Here is a 27,639-nt window from a genome sequence, read left to right as displayed (position 1 = left end):
TGGTTTAATTGCTTTACAATCTCAATTATTAGTTGGTTTTGCATCAAACTATGTTACCAAGTTTCATTGGTACTCATAAATATTCCATTGTTTACTCTTTCTTTACTGTATATCCTGAACAAATCCCTCTCTGAATGGTATGAATTAGTCTGTTAACATGACTAAGGGAACAGCTAACATTCACTGGATTGTCCTGCTTTGCACAAAATTCGCTCCATCCTCTCCATTATCCACAGAATGGGTAGTCTCAGTAACTCTTCCTGGTTCAGAGAAGTGAATTAAAGGCCATGTGACTCTCTTCCCCTTTCACTTTGCCCTGCCGCCAGCCAGGGTGCAACAACAACAGAAGTTCTACACCACTTTCTTACTAGTGCATAAGGTAACTACAGAGTTGTGCATGACTAATTATGCTTTATCTAATACAATGTAACTCATATATGTTATGAACGGTACTGTATACCATATAGACTGTTTCTCTCAGTTTAAAAGTGATCTCGCGTTTAAGAAGTGTCAGGTTATGAGAGAACCCATGTTGGTGTGTTTTGCAGGTATTTATGGCAAATGTATTGTAGAGTGCCGTGGTGTTATTTTATGAAAGCGGTCACTCCTCAATCACCACTGAGTAAGCAGGCTAGATGGTGGGTCACATACAGTGTGGTAAATTATACAGTCTGTCAAAAACAGTGTTGGGGAGTAGTGAACTACAAGTAATTAAACAACATTTTGCAGTAGCTTCAAATGTAGGTAGTGTTTTCATCAGTAATTAATTCCTTTTTTGCCATGTAGCGCTGTACTCTAGCTAACTACTGAAACTACACAATATGTTTTTGCAAAAATAAAATATATGTGAAGTAGGCAATAATGTCCTTTCTTTTTTGGCATCAGACCTGCTTAATTGTCACATGAAACATTGTTATTCTCCACAAAGCAGTTTGGAGGGAACTACTTTTTCAAAGTAACTTCAGTTAAGAAAACTATCTTTTTCTTATGGGTAGCTTTAGCGTAGCTTAAAGGACAATTCCACCCTAAAACGATCTGTTCATATTTGTTTCGTTAGTCCATTGTTGACATAGTCCCAAACTGTTTTGCTTGGCAGCAATCAAGTTTTCAAGATAGGTAACTTAAAAAAAACACAAATCCTCCCCATATGATACATTCTGCAAAACGCAGCATCATATGATGCAAAATGCATCATACGGGGATGATTGGCCTTCCCTGTAGCTCAGTTGGTAGAGCATGGTGTTTGCAACGCCAGGGTTGTGGGTTTGATTCCCACGGGGGGCCAGTACAGAGAAAAATAAAGTAATTGGTAGCTTGGTAAACTATATTTTCCAAGTAGCTTTTCCAAAAGTGCTCTCTTTTTCTCTGGGTAGTTGAGGAACTGTCTATATGTGGTTTGAGAATTTCTTCAACATTCTCAATTTGAAAAGCCACCTAAAACTAATTCCAGTGGGGAGGGCCTTCAACAAACAGCCAACTCTCTACACCGAGTTCCTTAAAATGCACTAGTCACATGTCTGTGATTTAGCAAGCCAAATCTGTCTACTTTTTTTCGCCTTGCCTCTGTTAATTTCAGGCAAAGCATAATTCAATATAGGCCCAGCTCACGCTAACTCCTCACGGATCATGTGGCTTTATCTGCAGCTCTGACAGAAACACTCAGCTCTTTCAGAGCCCTAAAGTGAATCAAGTCTGGATTGTATCATTTGGGTATCTTCCCCATCCCCCAGGGCTCCAATCAGGACCTGTAAGGCCACTGTCGTGGCTGATTACATTATCTGATTGTCTGTCATTCAGAATCAGTTGCCAGTCAACAGAAAGAGGTTATCATTTCCAAAGTGATGATCACTGGGGTACTAAGCATGAGCATCTGTTGGTCTGTTAAAATTATGATGATCAGATAATAATAGCAGTTCAGTTTCCTTTTTTGCCTTTCTGACTGGCAAGCTTCATGATTGTGTAACTCCTCTTTAATAGGATATGAAATATGGGACTTTGTTTCCCCAAGAGTTGATGGTGTCAGGGAAGCTGCGTGCAACCGGCCATGGAAACCCATGTCATGAAGCTCCCGACAACAGCTCCCGCTGGAATCATGTAGCACCCAAAAAAGTGTAAAACAAATCAAAATATATTTTAGATTCTTCAAAGTAGCCACCCTTTGCCTTGATGACAGCTTTGCACACTCTTGGCATTCTCTCAACCAGCTTCACCTGGAATGCTTTTCCAACAGTCTTGAAGGAGTTCCCACATATGCTGAGCACTTTTGGCTGCTTTTCCATCACTCTGCGGTCCAACTCATCCCAAACAATCTCAATTGGATTGAGGTCGGGTGATTGTGGAGGCCAGGTCATCTGATGCAGCACTCCATCACTCTCCTTCTTGGTAAAATAACCCTTACACAGCCTGGAGATGTGTTGGGTCATTGTCCTGTTGAAAAACAAATGATAGTCCCACTAAGCACAAACCAGATGGGATGGCGTATCGCTGCGGTAGCCATGCTAGTTAAGCGTGCCTTGAATTCTAAATAAATCACTGACATTGTCACCAGCAAAGCACCCCCACACCATCACACCTCCTCCTCTTCCATGCTTCACAGTGGGAACTACACATGCCGAGATCATCCGTTCACCAACTCTGCATCTCACAAAGACACGGCGGTTAGAACCAAAAATCTCCAATTTGGACTCAAAAGGATTGATTTCAACCAGTCTAATGTCCATTGCTCGTGTTTGTTGGCCCAAGCAAGTCTCTTCTTCTTATTGGTGTCCTTTAGTAATGGTTTCTTTGCAGCAATTCGACCATGAAGGCCTGATTCACGCAGTCTCCTCTGAACAGTTGATGTTGAGATGTGTCTGTTACTTGAACACTGTGAAGCATTTATTTGAACTTTTGAGGCTGGTAACTCTAATGAACTTATCTCCTGCAGCAGAAGTAACTCTGGGTCTTCCTTCATGAGAGGCAGTTTCATCATAGCGCTTGATGGTTTTTGCGACTGCACTTGAAGAAACTCTCAAAGTTCTTGAAATGTTCCGGATTGACTGAATAGCTAAATTATCCATGATATGAGCATATTAAAACAATTCCATGTCAGCTCAAAACCAACCCCCGCCACATCCCTCCCTTGAAAGGGGAAGCCCAAATGTCTGAAGAATGGTGCCATTTCTATTATGACCAACAATTCACCTGCATTGTAGAACAGATATATTATTGTTGGTTTGTCCCCCATAAAGGTGACTGCAGTCAAGATGTCTTCATGCTGTTGGCTGGCTCTGTTGGCTCTCGTCCCCTTAGCAATGGCCACCAACCCTGGAGTCAAGGTCAAACTCACAGAGAACGGCATTGAATATGGTAGGTGTAAGGCAAGGGCAATAGAGCTAAATGAGTGTGTTTGTGTATTGTGATCATTCTGTCCCAATCCCCTGCTATCCTGTCTTGTTCACAGGCAAAAAGATTGGGATGGCATCTCTGCAGCAGAAACTCAAGACCATGAAGGTCCCAGACCTCTCTGGGACAGAGCGAGTTGCTCCCATTGGCAAGGTCAAGTACAGTTTGACAGGGTAAGAGAGTAAATCCAATATATTGCATTGATCTGTATATCTCATGTAAATTGTTGTTGATATAGTCAACTGTGCTTACAAATGCTACAGTGTTTACAATACTCGATTTTATCCTCCAGAATAACGATAGTGAATCTGGGACTGCCGAACTCTGCTCTGGCACTGGTGCCAGATACTGGAATCAGCCTAAGCATTACTAATGCCGTCATCAGCCTGCATGGGAACTGGAAGATCCGATACCTCAGTTTCATGTAAGTGCATCCTCGGGACCAGCTGGATTGTGCCAAGCAAGCTGGAACTAAAGACTGCACACCAGTGGAGGCTGCTGAGGGGAGGACGGCTCATAATAACGGCTGGAACAGTCCATGGAATGGTATCAAACACAAAGACGTGGTTTCTGTATGGTCGATACCACTCCGTTGACTCCATTCCAGCCATTATTATGAGCCGTCCTCCCCTCAGCAGCCTCTACTGCTACACACCCAGTACATCCCCAGGACAAGGTTTGAACAACACTGCACAATTTTCCCTTGGGTCTGTCTATAAAACAAAGGACACGATCCACAATCCTTATTTTCTCTGTAACAATCTAGAAAAGACAGTGGCTCCTTCGACCTGGAGGTGAATGGACTCACCGTCACTGACAGTATTACAATCAAGAGTGATGAGACTGGCAGGCCAACGGTCAGCAGTGTCAACTGTGTGGCCAACGTGGGCAGTGCCAGCATCAAGTTCCATGGTGGAGCAAGGTAACTAGACTATAAAGCTGCACGAAAAACTAGTCCACTAAAAACTTTGTGAGAACGCATGTTACCGACTAAGGAAGCCTAATCAAACCGCAGTGTCATAAAATGATTGCAATGTGGATTTATTGTGCTTTGGTTCTTGTTTCCCAGCTGGCTGTACAACCTTTTCAGTGACTACATTGACAAGGCCCTGCGCAGTGCTCTGCAGAAACAGGTGAGAGACAGTGTAATGCCAGACCACAAACTCAACCAATAACTCTCTTCCTGTATGACTGATCTCACTTCCTCTTTGACTCAACTCACTTCAACAATCACAACCGGTATTTTTCTTCTGTTCTCTTGACAATAATAATCGCTCTGTATCATTGTTACAGATCTGTCCCCTAGTGGCTGATACTATTACTGACATGAACCCACACCTCAAAACTCTCAATGGTAAAACACAACTTGTACATAAGAACGTATGATAATAAATCGATTAGTTCATTACTGTGTAATTCATAGGCTACTAAATTGATACAATTGTTTTTATTTATTCTGCCATCTTGAAGTTCTAGCCAAAGTGGACAAGTATGCTGAAGTTGAATATTCCATGGTGACATCACCCACCATTTCAAATGCCTCCATTGATTTCAGCTTGAAGGTGAGAACTCCAGATTTCCGACTACAAATGTATCTGTTGAAAGGTGTAAACAAGCAAGAGGCATAAAGGTCAAACCTCTCTCTCTCTCTCTCTCTGCAGGGTGAGTTCTACAACATTGGGAAGCACCAGGAGCCTCCTTTCTCCCCCATGCCCTTCTCCCTGCCTCCTCAGGTCAACAACATGCTCTACATCGGAATCTCAGCCTTCACCACCAATTCTGCAGGCTTCGTGTACAACAATGCTGGAGCACTTAGCCTCTATATCACCGATGATATGGTGAGGATCCCTTCACAACTGCAAACGTGTTTGTTCCAGACTCATCCAGAGTGATCCAGAGTCCTCCTCTCTATTTTCTCCTGACAGATCCCTCCAAGCTCTCCCATTCGGCTGAACACCAGAACGTTCGGGGCCTTCATTCCAGAGGTGATAAACACAACCCACCATTGTCTTCATTCTACCTCACGATATTCAGAACAGTACAGAATGACATTACTGTCCCTCTAGAAACGGAAACATGCCTTTGTTCAAACATCTAAGTAAGGATAGCATGAGTGTTCTTCTCGGGTCAGAAGAGTGAAGATATTCTTCTGTGCTCAGATAGCCAAGCGTTTCCCTGGCATGATGATAAAGCTGCTGGTGAAGACGGTGAAAGAGCCCACCATCTTCTTTGAGCCCAACAACGGGACTGTCCAGGCCAGTGGCAGCGTGACGGCCTACGCCATCCAGCCCAACACCACCCTCTCTCCCCTCTTCGTCCTCAACATGGTCAGTCAGTCACTATGTCAGTCACTCAGTCAGGAGGAGGTAGAATGCCGTAGGTCAAACTGTCAGAGTGATACATAACTCTACAAGCTCTCTGTTCTCTCTACAGGAGGGTAGTGTCAGTGCTCGACTGTACGTGACCGGGGTGAAGTTGGCCGGGGCTGTCACTCTGAACAAGTGAGTATGATTGTCTACACGGGTGAAAAAGGGGAATCAATTATTTTTCAGAAAGTGTCCAAAGGAATTGAATGCGGTCTGCTTTTCACAGAATTGAGATGACTCTGGAAACGAGTTATGTGGGACCGTTTCAGGTAAGAATGACATTCAGAGCTTGTAACTTGAATATAACTTCCTTTTTAAATAGATAAACACACTGAATCTAAAACACTGAAACAGGTTGGATCTCTTGACAACATCTTCCTGATGGTTCTGAAAGTGGCTGTGATACCAAAGGTCAATGGTGAGTGCTTTCCTTCCTTGATTATTTATATTTGGGTCGTTCCATGAAGAGTACTCTCTTTTGATATTTTAGGTGGAAATTGTGCACCAATATTGAATTTTAAAAGCCTGTTATATTAAATAAAGTGCCCATTAATATCAACCACACGGAGAATTCAATAAATCTGTCACTTCTAGGAAGATTAACCCATGTAATTTCCAAATTTCTCCAAGTTTAACCACCATTGTAAAACCCGAGTTATTTTGTTGCTTTGACTATGTCATTTCTGAATATTATTTATTTAATGTGATTAGTGATTCATTTACATCTGTCTCTCATTTTAAGGTCATAAAAAAATCCTGTCCCTCATTTTAAGGTCAACCCTGAACTCTCGTTTTTAATATGGTGAAAATATTCCTTTTTAAAAATGTTAAAAGAAACATTGAACATCTAATAGTCAAATCACAGTGTAAAAGCAGGTGAGCTGGTTCTACTCTTTTCAGCCATTTTCTGGTGTTTTGTGGTGGAAAACTGAGTGGGTCGAGCATAACACATCAACCCTGTTACCCACAGACAGGCTAGAAATATTAATAATAATTTCATTTTTTTTGTGAAACTTGCATTCAATTACCCTCCCTGTGGCACACAAACTTGTAATCCCTGTCACAACGGGATTTATGATGAAGTCGTCAATCCTGTTACTTCATTTTTTTTATTTAACCTCGAGGTGTTGAAATCTAAAGTATTTTTTGACTAAGTTACACTCCTCAAAAGGCACTGTATTGGTGGAAGGAAACATGAATTGTTTCTGCTCTGATTGACCACTGTGTTTTTATCCTATAGCTCGCCTAGAGAAGGGGTTTCCCCTTCCCGCTATTGGAAAGATGAGCCTTGTCAACACTCAGCTGCAGGTCCTGAAGGTACATTAGATCTAAGAGCTCAGTGCTACCAACATCTATCATTTACAATATCTCCTATACTATAAACAGTGTGTTTGTGTCCCATATTTGACAAACTACTGTTGCTTTTCTCTCTCCAGGACTACATGCTGATTGGGACAGACGTTCTGTTCACAGGATAAGTGCCATGTAAATCTCACTGCAAATCAACAATCAAATCAAACCAACGAGACATGCAATTAACGTTTAAAAATCTAAATGTATTATACATAATACACCACATTCTTAAATATCTTTAAATCGTTTCAGTATTCCACTTTCGTCCAATTTATAATTAATATATTTGTATAATTAAACAAATCACAATAAAGCTTCTTTTTTTTTTCAATTTCATTTGACAAGTCTTCTTCAGTCAGTTGTCTCTGGATTGAATCTTTGTCGATGTTACATCTGCGTCGTGGTGCCACAGAAGACGTCCACTCCACACTCACTTTCAGGGTATAGAGGACTAGATACCGTGTCTAGCGACTGAAGCCAGTTGTCCGTCATGGCGGTGGTCAGGTAAACGTGTGGCTGAGTCACTCAGAGAGGTGTGGCTGAGGGCGTGTCCTCTCAGGCTCTGGGAATTGGCTGATTCTATCTGTATGGGAGACAGGCCAGTCAGTCACAGGGCAGGAACAGCACAGTTCTAAATATGGTGCCCGATTACCTTTAAAATGGCTTATTTCTTGAAAATAACTACTTAAGCCCTTAATAAGGACCTAAGCATTTAAAAGCAAAGCATCCATCAAAGGAAAGCTTTTCATACATACAGTATAACTGAAAGAGGGAAGTCTTGCTGTGACTAAGTGTGATAGAAAATGTTGTATGAAACAGCTACGGCAGAATGAAAGTGTACCTTGACCAGGACATAGTCTCCCGGGTTGACGGGGGAAGTGTCAGTGCCTGTGTCAGTGGGCTGACCAGCCACTTCCTGCCGAGGGAAGATCACCTTCACGTTCCCATCGTTCCTCCCACACAGGTCCTGAGCTGATCTCTTACTCTCCTGAGGGGACGTGAAAACAAGGTCAACTTATATTGGAACGATGTGGTACCATTAATTAAGTACCATTGCCTATATGTGAATTAAAGTGGGTTTTACACGATTCGCCCGGTGAATTTTGAATCCTCGTTGGCTCGACCTGCTATAATGCTACGTTTGCACGCCACGGGTAAAGATGAATCGGTCCGGTCTAAATTGCTAGTCTCCCCATGGAGGGTAAGTCTGAAGTGTGGGGAGCAGGGGCTCATGGCTCAATTCATTTGTATTTAAAGATGTACATTATGCTAATAGTAACCATATGAGTAGGGATAGGAGTTTCTCCCCATCAGGTCAGGTGGAAAGGCCAAGCATTGGGTCCAAGATATGAGGAGAGCGTTTTATTTCAAGAGCAGAAGAAAATGGTACTCACTCCCTCCACCAGTACGAGCTGTGTACTGCCGATGAGGGCGGAGTTGACCTTGGTGGCCTCCTCTCTGAACATGCCGATGAGCTCCTCGAGCCGCCGCTGCTTCACCTCCGCTGGCACGTCGTCCTGAAGACGATGGAACGCATGGGTTTTCTGGGAGAGAGGACACAGCACAGTGTACGTAGGATATACGGCATTAACACAATAAATGACATTTCATTTACTCTTGAAAATATTGTCTAGTTTAGAGGGGCCTGGATTTCGTAACACAAACTATGGGCCTCTGAAAAAACAAAAACGACGGTTGCGAACCCATGCTCTACACCAATGGTATTGATAGAACATGTGGAATCATTTCCAGTACGTCAATTGAGTTGAACGGACCTTCCGCATACTGTAGGCAAAGAGGAAGCCCACGTTGTAGCGCACCTCCCTGATCAGAGACAGGGTCTGCAGGTGGTCCTCTTCTGTCTCCCCACAGAACCCAGAGATGAAGTCACTGCTCAGGCTCACCCCTGAGACACACACACACAGGATTGAACCGTCACTGACCCAATGGCAATAAGACAGTCAGTGCTTTGAAAAGCACATTACACAAGATGCCGTTGGCATGCAGCCAATGTGCATAGCCGAACCGGTCTGCAACGGTTACCTGAATTCACAGCAACTACTCATCACAAAGAAACGTATAAACAAGTTGAGGTGGTCTACCTGGGATTATTGTCTTGATGTTATCCACAAGCTCCAGGTAAGCCTCCCTACTATAGCTGAAATTTCCAAAATGGACACAATTAAGACGACAAAGATATTTGAATCTGTTTCCATGGATCTAGTTACATTTCTATTTGAGAGCAGAGTAAAAGCTGTATTACCCCCTCCGCATGGCCTGTAGGACTGTGCTGCTGCCACTCTGAGCCGGGAGGTGGACCTGCTTACAGATGTTCGCCCTCTCTTTGATCAGCTGCAACACCTACACACAAACACCAGGGTCACAATGTCCACGTCAACTTTTCAATGCTGAGAACAATCTACTTTATAAACTGGGTGGTTCGAGCCATGAATGCTGATTGGCTGACAGACCATATACCACGGGTATGACAAAACATGTCTTTTTAACTGCTCTTATTACATTGCTAAGCAGTTTATGATAGCAATAAGGCACCTCTGGGGTTTGTGGTATACGGCCAATATACCACGGCTAAGGGCTGTATGCAGGCACTCCGCGTTGCGTCGTTGCGTAAGATCAGCCCTTAGCTGTGGTATATTGGCCATATACCACACCCCCTCGTGCCTTATTGCTTAAGTATATCCTTCAATGGTCAAATGTTTACCTTACATTTTTGCTTGAGATTAGTGTATGTGTGTAGCAGTGAACAGAATAAGAACAAAGTGCATTCTTTACAATCTTACAAACTATTAGAATAACAATATAATTCCAATACTATTAACATCAGTTTGCCTTTTGGACTCCATTTGTACCTCATCAGGGAAGTCCTTGGGATGAGGGGAGGTGAACCTGATTCTCATGTCCGGGTCTATGAGGGACACTCTGTCCAACAGGTCAGCAAAGCGCAGGCCCCCGGGCCGGGCTCGGTACACCGTCCTAAAGCCCCGGCTCAGCTGGCCTGGCTCTGAACTACAGAACTGTTCCTCTGATGTGTCCCTGTAGCTGTTCACATTCTGACCCAACATCGTCACCTCCTTCACGCCCTGGTACAGAACAAAAACACAGTAATGCTAAGAATAGCTTAAGCCTGCATACAGTCCATTAAGAAAGACACAAACAAGAGCAGTAACAGCACACCTAAGACATTTAAAACACTGACCTGCTCCGACAGGATATGGACTTCCTCAAGGATAGAGGACACTGGTCGACTCCTCTCTCGACCTCGAGTGAACGGGACAATGCAGTAGCTGCACATGTTATCACATCCTCGCATGATGGACCTACAAAGCAGAGAGGGACCTGAGGACGCAGGATCAAGGCCAATGTCCTGTATTCGATTCTATATGTAATTCTAGGGTCCTGTGTAACTCATCTGATTGTAAATGGTAAAATGCACCAGAGTACATTCAACCTGACGAATAAACACTTGCCTAGCTGTACAAGATGTGACAGACAGTCAGAGAGACACTCACACAAAAGCGCTGAGACCCTGGGGGGAGTGGTGAACTGGCATGACATCAGCATATGTCTCCTCTAGAGACAGCAGCACGTTGCTAGCCTGCTGACCACCATGGGCCACAGACAGGAGGCGAGGAAGGTCCCGGTATGCATCTGGACCAGCCAGAACATCCAACAGCTTCTCCCTCTCCAGCAGCTCAGACTTCAGCCTCTCGGCCATGCAACCTGGGGCCACAAACATACAGGGGATCAGAGCCAGCATGAATGCTGTGTTGACCCTAGAGTGTTGGTTTAGACAGAGACATCAAATGTGTCATAGTCACAAGTCGGACTGTAACTCATTCACCTAAGACTCCAATTTTCATGGGTACGCGGGTCTTTAAGCGTCTTTTCTTCATGGCTGTGAGTTGCCGTAGTCTGTTCCAGATTGTTTGTTCTGCTTTTTCTCTGTGCGAAGCATAGCAGAGAAAACCTTGCTTGAGTATGTTGAAAGTTCAGTGAACAAAACTTCAGTAAAAATGCCTCCCTCTGTCCTAAAAAGACTTTGAACTTTACCTTATGGAGCATGTAACAAGGAGGACAACATCAGCCTGAAAGAGATAACATGTATATTTAAACCACAGGTTTCTGTCAATAGAAATATTTGGTGATGCACATTTTAATCCTCCTAAAAAAGTGAATGTCATCTGTACCTCAGCAACATCACTTGTGCGTTGATATCCCTTCTTCTGCAATATTGACCAGGCAATTTCTGTGTCGTTGACATTCATCTGACAGCCATAGGTTTCAAAACACACTGTAAAAAAAAAAAAAATGCATTATTTCAACGGTCATTAATGGAAGACGATTTTTTTTATCCGTGATGTGAAAGTGCAGTGCACAAACCTGTCCTAGAATTCCCAATTTCTGAGTCCTCAGGAAGATAGGCATGCTTGTCAGTGTCTATCAAATCATCAGTGATAACAGGTTGCTGTTTGTTGATAGAAGCTCCCTTGACAAAGTCATGAAATCTTGGACCTGTGGCTATTTGAGTCTTGAATTTATCTGCCCTGCTCTGCTCGTTGGAATGAACGCTGACTGGCTTTGAACAACACAATCTGTGTTGCAAGCTCCATCTAGGTAACCATTGTTCAAAAGTAAGAAAAATAGGCCTTAAACGGCTGGTGTTTCTCATATTTGTCAAATATGTCTATAACGTAAATTACCGCGACATTTTTGCAATGGGTGAAAATGTGAAAACAATGTTCAAAGTAGCTAACGTTAGCCAGCTAGTGGCTTGACATCAGAAAAAGAGCCCTCCGAAGCTTTCGTATGTCATAATTCTTCTTTCTGCACATTAACTTGCCGGTTGAATACTACATTTGCCCTATTGAAGTCGTTTTAATCCCCAAGTTGTCATTCGGTACACAAAGCAATTTGCCAGCGTGATCTTCACGTCTCATGTGTAAACAACTGCCGTCTATCAATCGCGTCCTCAAGGACGTACAATATTGCGGTCCGTCTTGAACCAACTATTTTACAAAAGGTTCCACTGTGACAGTGCCATCATTGTGCACCTTGAAGGAATCTGTACTTAATAACTACAGAAAAACTGTTCCATAAATATACATTATATTCCAGGTGTATTTAAACAAATAAAACATATAGATAGATGACCAATGAAAGAGAAGGGAGAGAAATCTAAATCATATCTCAACCAGTACGGTGAAAGGAAAAGAGAGAGATAAAGAGAGCGATGGGGGGGAGTGGGACACACAGACAGACAGAGAGGAGAGAGCGAATTTAACATCAGAGGTGATGTCACTAGTGTCTTTGATGGGTTGGTTTAAAAGGTTTATTCAGAGAGTGATGTTCACAAAAAGCTGTTCCAGCATTTCTTCTGAGATGATGACCTGAACTGACATCAAGGACTGCAGGAGAAGGACCCAATAGAATTAACTCACACTTAATCCAGGTAACTTTAAGGTAACTAACTTTATGTTTCAGATTTGATAGTGTTTGTGTGTCAAGAAGACCATTTGATGATATGAATACATACATTGATATTGTAACCTTTTTAACTATATGTCAATCACTTTTTTATTATTATAACATTTCTATTGTTAACGTCAATCATACATGGATGTTTAGTTTTCAAATGCAATCACTACACGTTTGTGCTTTAATTATTTATTGGTTGGAACATCAAACAGAAAATATATTACCTGAGTAAAGTTACCCATTTAGTGGATAAAGACATGTCACATTATAGCAAATATTTACCTAAATTTAGTTACATATTGCTACACTGAAAAATCCATACTTTATCTTTGTCAAAGTAATCATCAGAACAATATAGCAAGGCTTCAAGTCTACCTCTCCTAGAGAACTCAATGTCTACTGCTGTGATATCAGATCAGGGGCCAAGTGAGGAAAACTGGCTTCAGTGTTTTTATAATGTAATTTTAACACTGCCATTTCTTCTTGCTGTCCGTTGTTTTCCAAAACTAGTCATGATGATGGATAGAGCTGTACTGCTCGTTTTCTGCTGTCTGGTGATGTCTGTATCAGTTGCCCCACTCTACCCATCTATTAGGTAAGAATCCAATCAATCTGCATGAGAGCAATTTTCTTTAAACATTTAAAGTCATTTTAATAGCATTAAAATGTGTCAAAAATATAAACCAACATGCTAATTTGACAAATATTGTATCGAACATGGGTTGTATGACGAATTGTCCAATATAATTATTATTTAGAAAATGTTTCTGATAATACATTTTAAGTTTGCTATCTAAAAAAAGCATGCTGATACTACTTGAGTTTAAATAATTAAATATGAATATGATTGCAACTGTTAAAGCTTACTAACCATAATGAACTTGAATACGAAAGAGTGATTTGTGATTCTAGTAGATTACTGCTAGAGCATCCAAAATAGTTCTGTCACTTGTCATATGATTAAATTACATTTTGAATCAATTAGCTTTTCATGAACCCCTAGTATCTATGTCAATAGTGGTGTGCATTGCCTTTTGAGTGACATTTACAACACTCCAATGTGTAAGTGTTCTAATATCAATCTCTGGTGAACAGCAACTAAACCCCCTCAGTAAAATATGTTACTAACCCTCTTGTTAAACAGGCTAATGACGCAGAGCTTGTTGAGTGGAATGATCCACACCTGAACTGTAGTTATCCCCCCACTACTCTGCCCCCAGTCTCCTTGACCAGGGGCCAGGTATACACAAATACTCTCTGCTAGCTCCCTTTTAAGAATTCAATTTTCACTCTGTGCTGCTGAAAAAAAATGATGTAATGCTTCATCCCAAAGATGAACATGAGGTGTGGTTAGTAACAGACAAAGACTGGACTGCCAAGAGAGAGCAGAAAGAAGCAGAGAATAACTGCAGCCAGCAGTCTGTCTCTGAACACGATGCTCTAAATCTATCAGGGGTCAGTGTGCCTGTCATAGTGTGCCCTGTCTTTTTGTTATGCTAACAAGGGTCAAGATGTCTGGATTAGTCACTAAAATGTGTAACATTTGCACAGCACATTAATCACAGCATTCGGGGGCAAAGTATGAGACCATTGTTATGCATATGCGAAAAAACACATCTACTGAAAATGGTCACTTGACCTAACTACAATTGAGATAATGGCATTTGAAATATGGTTGTCTATGATAATATTTTTTAGACCGTTTATTTTGAATGTTATCTTTATAATTCCCTATAAAGATTAGAGCTGCCCAGACATTTTTGTTGTTGCGATTTCACTTGGTTTTGCGAAAGTCACCAGTGATACACTTCCTCATGCTTGTCCTTTTAGAATGTCCTTTCAGAAACGGCAACGCTCTCGATATAGGTGTTATACTCATGAAATTGTTATTCCGAACTTAATCTAAGCGAAATCTCACAAAAAGTGTCTGACTGCCCACTGGGCACAGACGTCAGTTCAACGTCTAGTTTTGATTTACATTTGGATGAGCTGTCAACTAATGTGAATTCAACTTGAAATCAACAAAACATTTCACCGTGTCATTGGATTTAGGTTAAAAGTTGGGTATTAAAAAAAAAAGACTATGCCCTTACCTTGATGACTTTTTGCAAATTAAAATGTGGAAACAACTTTGATTCAAACAGTTTTGCACAGTGGGTGGACACATCATACCATATTTATGTGACGTGTTTTCCACCCAGGTTTGGTCAGAGGGACACGTCCATCCTGATGACCTCCTCTATAGAGCATCCCATGCAACTGCTGGGAAAAAACAGCACTCCCTTGACGCAAAAAGCCGAACTGCGGTCAGTGCCGCCCCAAAATCTGAAATACCTTTTTGTTTTATAACAAAAGCTATCAAGGCAATGACTGAACTTTCAAAATCTATACATCTATCCATGAAATGGTCATGTGCTCCCTCCCATCTTTCATCTCAGATCAGGAAGACATGCTGATGCTATCTTTACCAACAGCTACAGGAAGGTTCTAGGTCAAATCTCAGCCAGGAAGTTCCTACAGAGCATCATGGGAAAACGGCTACAGTGAGTATTTGCTGTTTATGCAATCTGTCAGTAATGATATTCTATAGTTAAGCAATAAGGCCAGAGATGTGGTATAAATCCAATATACCGCGGCTAATGGCTGTTCTTAGCACGACACAACACAGAGTGCCTGGACAGTCCTTAGCCGCAGTATATTGGCCATACATCACAAACCCCAAGGTGCTTTATTGCGATTATAAACTGGTTACCAACGTAATTAGAGCAGTAAAAATAAATGTTTTGTCATACGTGTGGTATAAAGTCTGATATACAACAGCTGTCAGCCAATCAGCACTCAGGGCTCAAACCACCCAGTTTATAATTAAGTATAGAAGCACTAAAAATGTTTATACTGTACTTTATTCTTTTTTCAAACCCAGAGTAGAAGGCCGGAGCTATAATGTGAAATGCCAGTCAGACATTTACGAGGGCACCTACAAACAGGACCTGACATCTGTTCAGAGAAAACAGAGTTACAGGGGACTGCAAAACAATTTCAAGAAGCCAAGGTACAGTTCCCACCCAGTACATGGTTTGGAAATCATGATCTCACTGCAGACAAGTTATCGGTAAGCCTTCAGGGCATACACATACGTTGCCAAATTGTAATCTGTTTAGTGTGTCTCGTGGAAATGCATAGTTGTGATTGAACTGACATTCCTACTTAATGTTCTCTTCCAGACTTCTATGTAGTGAATGTAAGCGAGGACAAAGTGAAGACAAGTGTTTATCTCCAACCCTAATGACCTGAAAAAAATGTCACAAAATAATTTAAAAAGCTATTTTCCTATCACAGCTTTGAGTCAAGAAAATCAATGTCGCTCAGTTCATACACTCTGGTAACAATTGTACTAAAGGATATGTAACCACAGTTGTCACAATAAAGCAAAGAGATTTGATATGAGTCCAGTGCATTATTTTTTACTTCCAACTGAAACAAATGCATTGTATAGGCACTATTATTTCAAGGACTTTAGAGTATGATAGAATTAGTGTGTATTGCACCAATAAGAAACAGCAGTACTCAAATTAATCCCCATTTCTTTAATTACAAAAACAGATTTTCTAGGACTGCCCATCTTGTTCGGGGGGGTCTTTATTGTAATGAGTGAATAGCTCACACCCTCCACATGTAATTCAGTGAGGAGATAAGCAAATAATTACAGACTTACGATGAACATGTCAGACACCTCAATCAACTTCTATCAAAAGGCCTTGTAAAATTGATGGCTAACTTCTTGATGCAAATTTTTACAAAGCAGTGGTAAGATGGGCACTGAGAAACATGAATGTACAAAAAAAAAAAAATCCATCCACATTTCATTTTGAAACCACAAAATTATATCCCCAAGCCCATTATAAAAACAAACATAAAAAAAGGGCATTTGCAAAACAGTCAAACAAAAATGAAGTGCAAGGATGGTTAGCGTTCAGACCTCAGTAGGAGCATTTGTGTCAGGAAGCATCTGTCTGATAACTCTACCGAGAACTTTGATTTTAACATTTACTTTCAAATGAAGTCAAACTGCATTTCAAATGTTCTATTGGATTCATGGAATAACATGCCTTTGATGACAGTCTGATGGTTGATGTGTCCTTAAATGACTCCTTGAAAACCAAAAACGAAGCATCTTAAGTCTCCAATCGTCGGTCATCATTTACTTGCAATTCTGCCAGAGAAGAAAATAGATACATTAGTACGTTTGTTGTAAATGTTAATTATCAGACAAAGACCTTTGAAATAAAGTCGACAGTGAGCTCCAAAAGTATTGGGACAGAGACATGTTGTTTTGGCTCTGTACTCCAGCACTTTGGATTTGAAATGATACAATGGCAATGGAGGTTAAAGTGCAGACTGTCAGCATTCATTTGAGGGTATTTTCATCCATAAAAAAAAAAAATCAGGTCAACCATTTAGAAATTACAGCAATTTTTGTACCTAGTTCCCCCCCTCCATTTCAGGGGACTAAAAGTATTGGGACAAATTCACTTGAATTAAAGTAGTCAAGTTTAGTATTTGGTCCCATATCCTAGAACGCAATGATTACGTCACGCTTGTGACTTCAAACTTGTTGTATGCATTTTCCATGTGTTTTGGTTGTGTTTCAGATTATTTTGTGCCCAATAGAAATGAATAGTAAATAAATGTGGTGCCATTTTGGTTTCACTTTTATTGTAAATAAAGATTAGAATGCTTCTAAAACACATCTACATTGTGGATGGTACCATGATCACGGATAATCCGGAATGAAATCGTGAATAATGAGGAGAGAGAAAGAGGCATAAATATAATATCCCCCAAAATGCTAATCTCCCATGTTAACGTAATGTCTTTGGGGTATGATATTTGTGCGCGAATCTCTCACTCAACATTATTCACGATTCATTCAGGATTATCCGTTATCATGGTGGCATCCACATTAATGTAGAAGTTAAGAAACATTAGTTTTACAATAAAAGTAACAATACATGATCTACTATTCATTTCTATTGAGCACAAAATTAAACTGAAATGAGATCTTAAAATGTAAAGCCTGCATGAAAAGTCCTGGATACATTAAAAATCACATCCAATGTGAGAAACTTCATGCATTTTTTTCCAGCATAAAGATGAAGTGTACAGGATTTCACCGCAACAGAATATGAACTGCAAGACAATGAGGATGATAGGATAATGCAGAGCTTAGCCAATGAGGAAGCACCACACGTTGCATCTTTAGAATAACCGTGTACAATGGCAGGCAATATTAAGATTAATAACTGGTGACATGGATAGGATGGAAAAAGTGAGCAAAGATGATTTTATGGTGGGATGAGCAAGATGCTGGTGAGTGAGCACTGCACCACACAACCATGCATTATACAGGGCAATGGGGATGCACTGGGATGCAGTCCATACAGATGCCCTTACTTCAGCATGGAAGACTGGCCCGTTGTTATTAGAAAACAGGCCTTTACCGCAGGCTCCTATATTTTGCCAACCTACTACTTTGCTCTGCGGCAATCCTGAAAGAGAGAGATGTAGCAAGGAGTAGGCAGGAGAGTTAGGGAGACAGGAGGGCACTATAGGAGATGGTGGCTAAAGAAAGAAAGTCAGGCTAGTCAAGTTTCATCAATTGTGAAATTAAATCCGCTGACTCCACATCAACCAAAAGGAGCATGAGACTAGAACATGATTAAAAGGACTGGGTCAGAAAGGACAGGAGTAAGGTGCAGTAATTCCACAGTAACACTAGGCAATTAGAGCTTGACGCCTTCAGCCAGTGACACTTATTACCGCTGTGTCTCTATGGCCTTTGGAGAGCTCTACATGTGGAAGACTTGAGGGGGAAAATCACCCACACAGTTCAATCTGGCCAGGCCCTCTCATGCTCCCAGTAGACATACGCTCTACAGCGGCGGCTCCACTCTTCTGCTAGCCTGGCAGGGCGAGGGGCACCTGGGGGACACACACTGAGGGGGCAGCGCGTCACAGTAGGCCCTTACACACGATCTCAAGGGCCCTAAGTGAACGTCCGGCAGCCACAATCTCAGAGAAGCACCAAGAGGTCCCAAAGCCCCAGAGTCCTTCTCATATGAAAAGAGGTCAAACTTTCTCCCTGTGGTTAAGAGCTCTCTAGGCAGAAAATCTCTGCCAGTCTGTGTTGCGAAAGCTAACAGAAGCCATACCTCTTGACTGCTTTCTGGGCCAGCATGCGGTTTCCAGCCAGGAAGGTGAGACTGCCGATGATGGCCAGGTACTTGAGGGTCTGGAACATGTTGAGGTGAGTCCAGTAGACGTACATCAGTCCCAGCATGCCTGAAACATCGCAATAAACAAGAGTAAAGGTGATAAACTAGGAAAAAGAGATATCGGTGGAGTGACAATGCCAGTAGTTTCCATTGTAATCCATGTCTCAGAAATCCGTACTCACATGCGTGGCCCACATGGAAGAGGACAGCGCTGGGGGAGAGGCTGAAGTTTGAGATGTTGGCCCCGAGTTTGAACCACTGAACAGAGAGGGGGGCGAGAACAAGAGAATATTGTTCATGGACGACGGCAGTACAACAAAAGGTCTGGAAATTCATTTACAATGGAAGCCTTTTCGCAGTATGGACAATGTCATCACGCAACGGTGTCAGAAATTACATACAGCATCACTATTGTCATTTCAAATCAAAACAAGTGTTATCCAAAAACCAAGGCTCATTCAGGAAGTATCAAGGTTTTATTCTAAAGGGCCTTGCTAAACAGAAAAGACAGTGAAGAGGCAGATATGAAAATGTTCTAAAAAGAAACCTTTAGACCATCAAACAATTTCAAACTTGAAGAAGAAAAGAGTGTCACCAGAATAAGCAGCAGCAGGAAGGGTGAGAGGACGAGGGCTGTGAAGGCGTTGGACACCACTGTGGGTGGCTTCTTCTCTGGCTCCCGGAACAAGTGCTACACACGACAAGAACATCAGGTCAAGTCCACCTATTTGTTTCGACGACCACGCACAACATGGACATTGGCGTAATCGTTAACCCAAAACCGTAGCAAAACGGAAAACATGTTTTTATTGGACAAATTCAGGTAGTTCCCGCCCCATTTTGTTCCTAGTGAATACACCCCAGCTATTCATCTATTTATTTGTCAGGGACCACGCACAACATGGATATTGCACCAGAGTTAGCTTAGCTATATAACTCATTTCAAGCTATGACTAGCAACCAGAAGACTAGAGAAACAAACTAATGTGTTAGATTGATATGCAAGACTTGTTGTTTACCTGGATATCTGGCTTAGGCATGTAAAGGGTCTTAGATTGGATGGCTGCTGGGGCCTCCTCATCAAGGAACTTCAAGACAACGTCAGCCACGTTCCACAGAATGGGGTTCTCCAAGGTGGCATCTCCCACAATGAGGTGGAGGGCATATGTTCCAGACATTGAGTCAAACTCAGACTTTCTCTCGGCTGTGTCCAGCTCAAACTTGTAAAGGTTCTTACTGTCAGGCTCGGCCACAAACACAACCTCCTGGCCAGTTTTATGATTGTGCAACCTCACAAAGGTCTGGAGAGAAAGACAATAACAATACTCAAGAGATATAATAGCACAATGTTGACAGAAAGATAATATGAATATAAAAATGTAGACCCACAGGAACAGCTAGATACCTGATGGGGCGTGAGCTCTACTCCAGTGTTGACATCCACTAACTGGAAAGTCATGGCAATGTTCTGGTGGCTGTCTGCAGTAAAGGAACCCTTGGCCTTGAAGGGATAGTCCACCCTGGAAATGAATTTGTATGTATTTATATATACTGCACAAAAAAAATAAAGTGAACACTTAAACAACATCCTAGATCTGAATGAAAGAAATAATCTTATTAAATACTTTTTTCTTTACATAGTTGAATGTGCTGACAACAAAATCACACAAAAATAATCAATGGAAATCCAATTTATCAACCCATGGAGGTCTGGATTTGGAGTCACACTCAAAATTAAAGTGGAAAACCACACTACAGGCTTATCCAACTTTGATGTAATGTCCTTAAAACAAGTCAAAATGAGGCTCAGTAGTGTGTGTGGCCTCCACGTGCCTGTATGACCTCCCTACAACGCCTGGGCATGCTCCTGATGAGGTGGCGGATGGTCTCCTGAAGGATCTCCTCCCAGACCTGGACTAAAGCATCCGCCAACTCCTGGACAGTCTGTGGTGCAACGTGGCGTTGGTGGATGGAGCGAGACATGATGTCCCAGATGTGCTCAATTGGATTCAGGTCTGGGGAACGGGCGGGCCAGTCCATAGCATCAATGCCTTCCTCTTGCAGGAACTGCTGACACACTCCAGCCACATGAGGTCTAGCATTGTCTTGCATTAGGAGGAACCCAGGACCAACCGCACCAGCATATGGTCTCACAAGGGGTCTAAGGATCTCATCTCGGTACCTAATGGCAGTCAGGCTACCTCTGGCGAGCACAGAGGGCTGTGCGGCCCCCCAAAGAAATGCCACCCCACACCATGACTGACCCACCGCCAAACCGGTCATGCTGGAGGATGTTGCAGGCAGCAGAACGTTCTCCACGGCGTCTCCAGACTCTGTCACGTCTGTCATGTGCTCAGTGTGAACGTGCTTTCATCTGTGAAGAGCACAGGGCGCCAGTGGCGAATTTGCCAATCTTGGTGTTCTCTGGCAAATGCCAAACGTCCTGCACGGTGTTGGGCTGTAAGCACAACCCCCACCTGTGGACGTCGGGCCCTCATACCACCCTCATGGAGTCTGTTTCTGACCGTTTGAGCAGGCACATGCACATTTGTGGCCTGCTGGAGGTCATTTTGCAGGGCTCTGGCAGTGCTTCTCCTGCTCCTCCTTGCACAAAGGCGGAGGTAGCGGTCCTGCTGCTGGGTTGTTGCCCTCCTGCGGCCTCCTCCACGTCTCCTGATGTACTGGCCTGTCTCCTGGTAGCGCCTCCATGCTCTGGACACTACGCTGACAGAAACAGTAAACCTTGCCACAGCTCGCATTGATGTGCCATCCTGGATGAGCTGCACTACCTGAGCCACTTGTGTGGGTTGTAGACTCCGTCTAATGCTACCACTACAGTGAAAGCACCGCTAGCATTCAAAAGTGACCAAAACATCAGCCAGGAAGCATAGGAACTGAGAAGTGGTCTGTGGTCACCACCTGCAGAACCACTCCCTTCTTGCTAATTGCCTATAATTTCCACCTGTTGTCTATTCCATTTGCACAACAGCATGTGAAATTTATTGTCAATCAGTGTTGCTTCCTAAGTGGACAGTTTGACTTCACAGAAGTGTGATTGACTTGGAGTTACATTATGTTGTTTAAGTGTTCTCTTTATTTTTTTGAGCAGTGTATATTGTGTGGCTAATGGGTAGGGCCATGAGTTTTTCCTGACCATATAACCTGCAGGAAATAACTCTGGGTCTTAGTTATGGGTCTGACAAGGGCAGTATTAAAAGGGCTTCATATACGAGATTGGGCTCTCTAACCTGGATGTCTTGGTGCCGATGCTCTGGTCCTTATCCACTACAGACAGGTCCATATTAGTGATGGCCACCTCAGTGGACACCTTCACTTTTAGCTGAAGGCATGTGGGGAGAAGGAGGAGAGAGAGAGAGAGAGAGAGAGAGAGAGAGAGATGCAGGAAAATTAGAAATTCAAGGGAATTCATATGATGAAATTCACATGCAAATTTCAGGGTGATTAGTGTCACATTTATGGTGAATTAGTGTCAGGGAGAGTAAAAGTAAATACTTGAGGTTAATGGCTTTGACACATGGTTAAGTAACAAAGGTTTGTAAGCTAATGAAAGCGGCTACTAAGTAAGAATCCTCAATTTCGAGCACATTGAACTGCTAACCTTTTGGCAAAAGCGAAAGGAAAGTGACTTAACTTACAAGAACTGTAACTACACACAATTACAAATCCAAAACTATATACAGGGCATTCGGAAAGTATTCAGACCACTTGACTTTCCAATTTGTTCCATTACAGCCTTATTCTAAAATTGATTAAATTGTTTTTCCCCCCTCACCAATCTACACACAATACCACAAATGACAAAGCAAACAGCTTTAGAAATGTTGGCACATTTTTTACAAATAAAAACACTGAAATATTACATAAGTACTCAGACCCTTTACTCAGTATTTTGTTGAAGCACAGGCTCTGACTGGGCCACTCAAGGACATTCAGAGACTAGTCCCGAAGCCACTCCAGCGTTGTCTTGGCTGTGTGCTTAGGGTCGTTGTCCTGTTGGAAGGTGAACCTTCGCCCCAGTCTGAGGTCCTGAGCAGGTTTTCATCAAGGATCTCTGTACTTTGCGCTGTTCATCTTTCCCTCAATCCTGACTAGTCTCCCTGTCCCTGATGCTGAAAAACATCCCAAAAGCATTATGCTGCCACCACCATGCTTCACTGTAGGGATGGTGCCAGGTTTCCTCCAGACATGACGCTTGGCATTCAGGGCAAAGAGTTCAATCTTGGTTTCATCAGACCAGAGAATCGTGTTTCTCATGGTCTGAGAGTCCTTTAGGTGCCTTTTGGCAAACTCCAAGCGGGCTGTCACGTGCCTTTTACTGAGGAGTGGCTTCAGTTTAGCCACTCATCCATAAAGGCCTAATTGGTGGAATGCTGCAGAGACGGTTGTCTTTCTGGAAGGTTCTCCCATCTCCACAGAGGAACTCTGAAGCTCTGTCCGACTGACCATCAGATTCTTGGTCACCTCCCTGACCAAGGCCCTTCTCCACCGATTGCTCAGTTTGGCCGGGAGGCCAGCTCTAGGAAGAGTCTTGGAGGTTCCAAACTTCTTCCATTTAAGAATGATGGAGGCCACTGTGTTCTTGGGGACCTTCAATGCTGCAGAAATGTTTTCGTACCCTTCCCCAGATCTGTGCCTTAACACAATCCTGTCTCGTAGCTCTACTGACAATTCCTTCGACCTCATGGCTTGGTTTTTGCTCTGACATGCACTGTCAACGGTGGGACCTTATATAGACAGGTGTGTGCCTCTCCAAATCATGTCCAATCAATTGCATTTACCACAGGTGGACGCCAATCAAGTGGTAGAAACAACTCAAAGATGATCAATGGAAACAGGATGCACCTGAGCTCCATTTCGAGTCTCACAGCAAAGTGCCTGAATACTTACGTAAATAAGGTATCCATTTTTGTCTTTGTAATAAATTTGCCAACATTCCTAAAAAGCTGTTTTCGCTTTGTCATTATGGGGTAGAGTGTGTAGATTGATGGGACATTTTTTTAAATAAGGGTGTAACGAAACAAAATGTCATAAAAGGGGTCTGAATACTTTCCGAATGCACTGTACCTTTTATACTTGGTGATGAGTGAACCATGCCCCCATTTTGGAAAAATGTAAACTGGCATAAACTTCCAAATAATATAGAAGATCGTTTATCTTGCAAGTAATCGGGTACAAAATGATTCCCAATACATTTTCTCTTGAAAAGATGGCCAGCTCACCTCAACCCGACTGGCAACCAATCGGGTGTCCCCGGTGATAGCCACAGAGAACTGGTAATATCCACTGGCTGGCTGGCTAGTCATGAAGTTCAGTTCAAAAATGCCACTGTAAAACAGGTAGAAATAATTATTATACACTACAAACACTGCAACGCAGACATTCACAAATCATCCATATTAAAAATCAACACAACTAGCAACATTAGTACCCAGACAAATTCTAATCTTTCTGTCTATCAAACTTACTCCCTGAGGGAGAAAGGTGCCTGGGTGAGTATGACGTTCTTAGAGACCACAGCTTGAGCAGATTCCACCGCCACACTGGCTGAGGCAAGAGGATTGGAGAGGACGTCAGTCACCAGAAGCTGTGGTAAAGACAAGGAGGCAGAAAGATGTCAGTGAAAAGAAAAGCATAATGTGAGAGAGAAGACCATTGCTCAGTGGTTGACTAGAGCAGGGTTTCCCAAATTCGGTCCTGCCTCCCCCCGGGTGCACATTTAGTTTTTTGCCCGAACACTGCACAAATATTTAAAGCTTGATGATGATTATTTGAAATCAGCTGTCTAGTGCAAAAACATGCGAAAACCTTCAAATGTGTCTCAAATTGATAACGACCAAGTAATGGACATAAAAAAATGAAGTGTAGTCAGTCACTGATTTAGAAACACCGGTCATAGTGGAGTGTACCTGCAGGATTGGCTGGTTGTGGGAGACGGTGGCAGGCCCCTGGGTGCTGACGATGACTGGCACCTGGAAGCGGTTGTTGGAGAGGGCGGCAGCAGCACAGGCTACGCTGAACGCCTCAGACAGGGATTGCCAGGACTTCTTACTGAACACAGAGTTCACCAGCTGGATCACCTGGTCCTGTGAGGAAAAAGGCTCACATTAGTTGTCACATGCATAGTTATTTTAAAACAGGTAGGTTGGTGTTGTTATTCTAGATTTCTATTATCAAGTATTATACAGAGGACTAATACCTGACACATGTTCAGGAAAAATCCCTGGCCCTACTCGTGCAGCCTGCTTTCCTTCAACTCCCCTGCATCAATCTACCACCCACATAAATTGTGAGAGCAGTTTACCTCTTTCAGAGGAGGCTCTGTGTCCACATGGTCTGAGAGTGTGTAGGCTGCTGTCACAAACAGGGCAGTTGCCTCAAGTCCCTCTTCGAACTGGAGGTACACTCCACCCAAGTCATCCAATCGTGCTGCAAGATCCTTAAGAGGGAGATTAAGGTTAAAATACAACACCTCTGCTTAAGAAACCAGTTTGCATGTGAGTAATTAGTAACTTTGTAAAGCAATTTACCTGACTAAACCTGCAGCACAGCACCACCTGGTGGACTTGTGAAACTCACCTCAATCTCCTCCAGGATTCCTCCAAAATCAGCCTGCTGGGAGAGACGGGTAGCAGTCTGGAGTGCCGTGGTGATCCTGTAAAGAACAGTCACAATACAATGACAAAACACATCATGGCTTTAGATCCATGTCCATAGGAATATCTTCTGTTCAAAAGCGGAGTTTGTTTGAAACGATTCAAAGTAACAATTAAGTTCAGAAGCTTATTTCTACCAGTTAAACATGGCAGATCTCCTAAAAGATCAAAGAAATTATCCAGCAGCAAGTCTGTTCCACCTGCCAGGCTAGCAGGTATTACTCACGCCAAGACGTTGTCCTCTTTAGCAATACGGGCGACCAGGGCACCGACGACTTCCTGTGAAGCCAGAGGAAGCCCCAGGGAACTGAGGGCGCTAACAGCTCTGAAGATCTGCGTGACTGTGGAGTCCTCACTGACTGCTGCCAGAAGGATGTCACGGGTCTCATTGGACACCGGGATCTAAAAGAGGATGAATAAAGAAGTCAACAGAACCAAGCTATTAGTGAAGAATTCACTGGCAGAGCACCCAAAAGCACAAACAAATGTTGTTCGCCGGTTCATCTTGATGGAGGAGCAAATTACATGTTTCGTTAATTTAAAATCAAGCACCCAATACAAGTACCTACCTCACAGTCTGAGATGGCCTGACTGGCCTCAGCAGCAAAGAAGAGGGAGTCGACACTCATGGGGTCCAGTTGGGCCTTCAAGAAATGACAGGCATCCTGCAAAAGGAAAAACAAGGATTTGATGAGGCAACAAACTACTAGTGTCTCCCTTGGATTTTTTCTGTAGTGGAAAACATTGTGGACGTGAATAGCAAAGGTGCAAACTTAACACTAGTGCAAACATGTCATAGGCTACATGTTTTGGGTACTCCAGTCAAGCCCCTTTACTTCAATACTTAGTAGCCCATTTGCTTACATTTTCATCAGCAACTGAGGCTCCAAGCTTGCTTAGACCAACAATCGAGTAGTATGCTGATGCCAGGTCTGTGAAGGGTTGGCTCAGGAGAGCTTGAAGTCTAGCAACGTCTGACAGGGAAAGGTGATGGGATGGGGTCAGAGCCTGGGCTCCGAGAGCCACGGTGAGGAGGACCAAGCTGAACAAACCTGTGGGCACATACATGATGGTTACAGGAAATATTGCAACCGTTTTAAACGTGTGAAGTAGTTCGTAGACTCAATCATGCAGCCATTACACAGAAACCCATGCAATACAGCCCATTCCTTAACTAGAGGAACCAGCTAGTTATCTAGTTAACTTACCTAACTAATTTAACTAGCTAACCAGCCAACGTGAACGAGCGATTTCAAACTCACTAGACATATTACAGACAACGCTAGTTCGTATACAATCCAATGGTCTTCATGATGATGTACCTGTAAAATACATGTCTAGCAAGATCTTGCTTGCTAGTTAGTTACGACAAGCGTGTTAGCTAGCTTACTAACGTTCGCTTCCATTGGCATGGTCCTGTCACTCCAAATCCATTACATACATGCACGCGCCATTTATAGACTACGAAAACTCCGGTAATATAAAACCCCGCTAGATTATATTAGTAAATTATAATAATAACCATTAATATGAAGTGTACTTACATTGTATTTAGGCCAAACAAAACCCTAAAATACTTACGAGGTTGGGCCATTTCTTGTCGTCTAATGCAGCGTCACCAAAGAGCCGGAATTGCTTCCGGGATCCAAGCCTTGGACACTACCATTTCAAAGACAAGGGGTGGTAATGGCATTTTCAGACTTGGTATGTATTATTATTAGACACGTACCTTTCACATAACGTATTGTGTCCAACTACACTACAATAAAATAAAATGTTTAAATCGCATATCCTCAGATGCTTTGTTTTATTCCATGCTCAATCTAACAGTCGTTACCCCTATTCGTGTAATTGGTTACAACCAACTCCTGCAAATGAATGAACTTGTTCAGATATCAGAACCAGAGCTTTGTTGGACCATCTGAAATTTTGGCGAGAATAATTTGCGTTTTGAAATATAAAATAAAATAATCTGGTATAATATCCGCGAATATTGTACATTTACATTCAAATTTTATTTCAGTGCCGTTCAAACGTTACCGGGCTCCCGTGGCCGCCCCTCTAAACAAAAAGGGGCATTGTGTCCGTTTT

General features: G+C 42.6%; 4 protein-coding genes across 9 annotated transcripts; 2 read left to right on the top strand and 2 right to left on the bottom strand.

Annotated features, from left to right (window-relative positions):
• Window positions 1–271: 271 nt before the first annotated feature.
• Window positions 272–7,439, top strand: LOC106582838 (bactericidal permeability-increasing protein). Its single transcript, XM_014166340.2, has 16 exons — window positions 272–379; window positions 3,231–3,348; window positions 3,443–3,557; window positions 3,677–3,808; window positions 4,151–4,306; window positions 4,454–4,517; window positions 4,678–4,738; window positions 4,855–4,946; window positions 5,046–5,222; window positions 5,310–5,369; window positions 5,544–5,711; window positions 5,818–5,885; window positions 5,977–6,019; window positions 6,105–6,168; window positions 6,991–7,067; window positions 7,187–7,439. The coding sequence occupies exons 2-16, from the start codon at window positions 3,246–3,248 to the stop codon at window positions 7,226–7,228; spliced, it is 1,422 nt and encodes a 473-aa protein (XP_014021815.1). The 5' UTR covers window positions 272–379; window positions 3,231–3,245; the 3' UTR covers window positions 7,229–7,439.
• cdk5rap1 (CDK5 regulatory subunit associated protein 1) lies at window positions 7,286–12,111 on the bottom strand. 2 transcript variants are annotated; one of them, XM_014166198.2, is made up of 13 exons: window positions 11,505–12,111; window positions 11,312–11,415; window positions 11,175–11,209; window positions 10,966–11,066; window positions 10,634–10,844; window positions 10,321–10,441; window positions 9,974–10,204; window positions 9,367–9,464; window positions 9,206–9,261; window positions 8,879–9,009; window positions 8,498–8,647; window positions 7,945–8,091; window positions 7,286–7,686 (listed from the first exon to the last, which is right to left on the bottom strand). In XM_014166198.2, exons 1-13 carry the CDS (start codon window positions 11,791–11,793, stop codon window positions 7,555–7,557), a joined length of 1,806 nt encoding a protein of 601 aa, XP_014021673.1. In that variant the 5' UTR covers window positions 11,794–12,111; the 3' UTR covers window positions 7,286–7,554.
• Window positions 12,112–12,362: 251 nt separating this feature from the next.
• On the top strand, window positions 12,363–16,041 carry ghrh (growth hormone releasing hormone). 2 transcript variants are annotated; one of them, XM_014166342.2, is made up of 6 exons: window positions 12,363–12,573; window positions 13,110–13,194; window positions 14,801–14,905; window positions 15,038–15,142; window positions 15,523–15,651; window positions 15,824–16,041. In XM_014166342.2, the coding sequence occupies exons 2-6, from the start codon at window positions 13,112–13,114 to the stop codon at window positions 15,891–15,893; spliced, it is 492 nt and encodes a 163-aa protein (XP_014021817.2). In that variant the 5' UTR covers window positions 12,363–12,573; window positions 13,110–13,111; the 3' UTR covers window positions 15,894–16,041. The 2 variants fall into 2 exon arrangements, with proteins under 2 accessions (XP_014021817.2, XP_014021816.2); XM_014166341.2 differs by having other exon boundaries at window positions 12,363–12,584.
• Window positions 16,042–16,047: 6 nt separating this feature from the next.
• On the bottom strand, window positions 16,048–27,383 carry LOC106582837 (dolichyl-diphosphooligosaccharide--protein glycosyltransferase subunit 2-like). Of its 4 annotated transcripts, none has more exons than XM_014166337.2 (17): window positions 27,130–27,383; window positions 26,413–26,600; window positions 26,118–26,213; window positions 25,775–25,950; window positions 25,472–25,547; window positions 25,197–25,331; window positions 24,802–24,978; window positions 24,361–24,479; window positions 24,115–24,220; window positions 22,123–22,214; window positions 20,280–20,394; window positions 19,894–20,175; window positions 19,470–19,565; window positions 19,057–19,132; window positions 18,812–18,941; window positions 18,054–18,148; window positions 16,048–16,812 (listed from the first exon to the last, which is right to left on the bottom strand). In XM_014166337.2, the coding sequence occupies exons 1-16, from the start codon at window positions 27,140–27,142 to the stop codon at window positions 18,097–18,099; spliced, it is 1,929 nt and encodes a 642-aa protein (XP_014021812.2). In that variant the 5' UTR covers window positions 27,143–27,383; the 3' UTR covers window positions 16,048–16,812; window positions 18,054–18,096. The 4 variants fall into 4 exon arrangements, with proteins under 4 accessions (XP_014021812.2, XP_045561543.1, XP_014021814.2 ...); XM_045705587.1 differs by lacking the exon at window positions 27,130–27,383 and adding an exon at window positions 26,871–26,898; XM_014166339.2 differs by lacking the exon at window positions 27,130–27,383 and adding an exon at window positions 26,757–26,822.
• Between the last annotated feature and the right edge of the window lie 256 nt (window positions 27,384–27,639).

The sequence above is a fragment of the Salmo salar genome, chromosome ssa22 (assembly GCF_905237065.1).
Source record: "Salmo salar chromosome ssa22, Ssal_v3.1, whole genome shotgun sequence".
Taxonomy (NCBI): domain Eukaryota; kingdom Metazoa; phylum Chordata; class Actinopteri; order Salmoniformes; family Salmonidae; genus Salmo; species Salmo salar.
The sequence above is the reverse complement of the archived record's forward strand: the minus strand, read 5'-3'. Positions and strand labels throughout refer to the sequence as shown.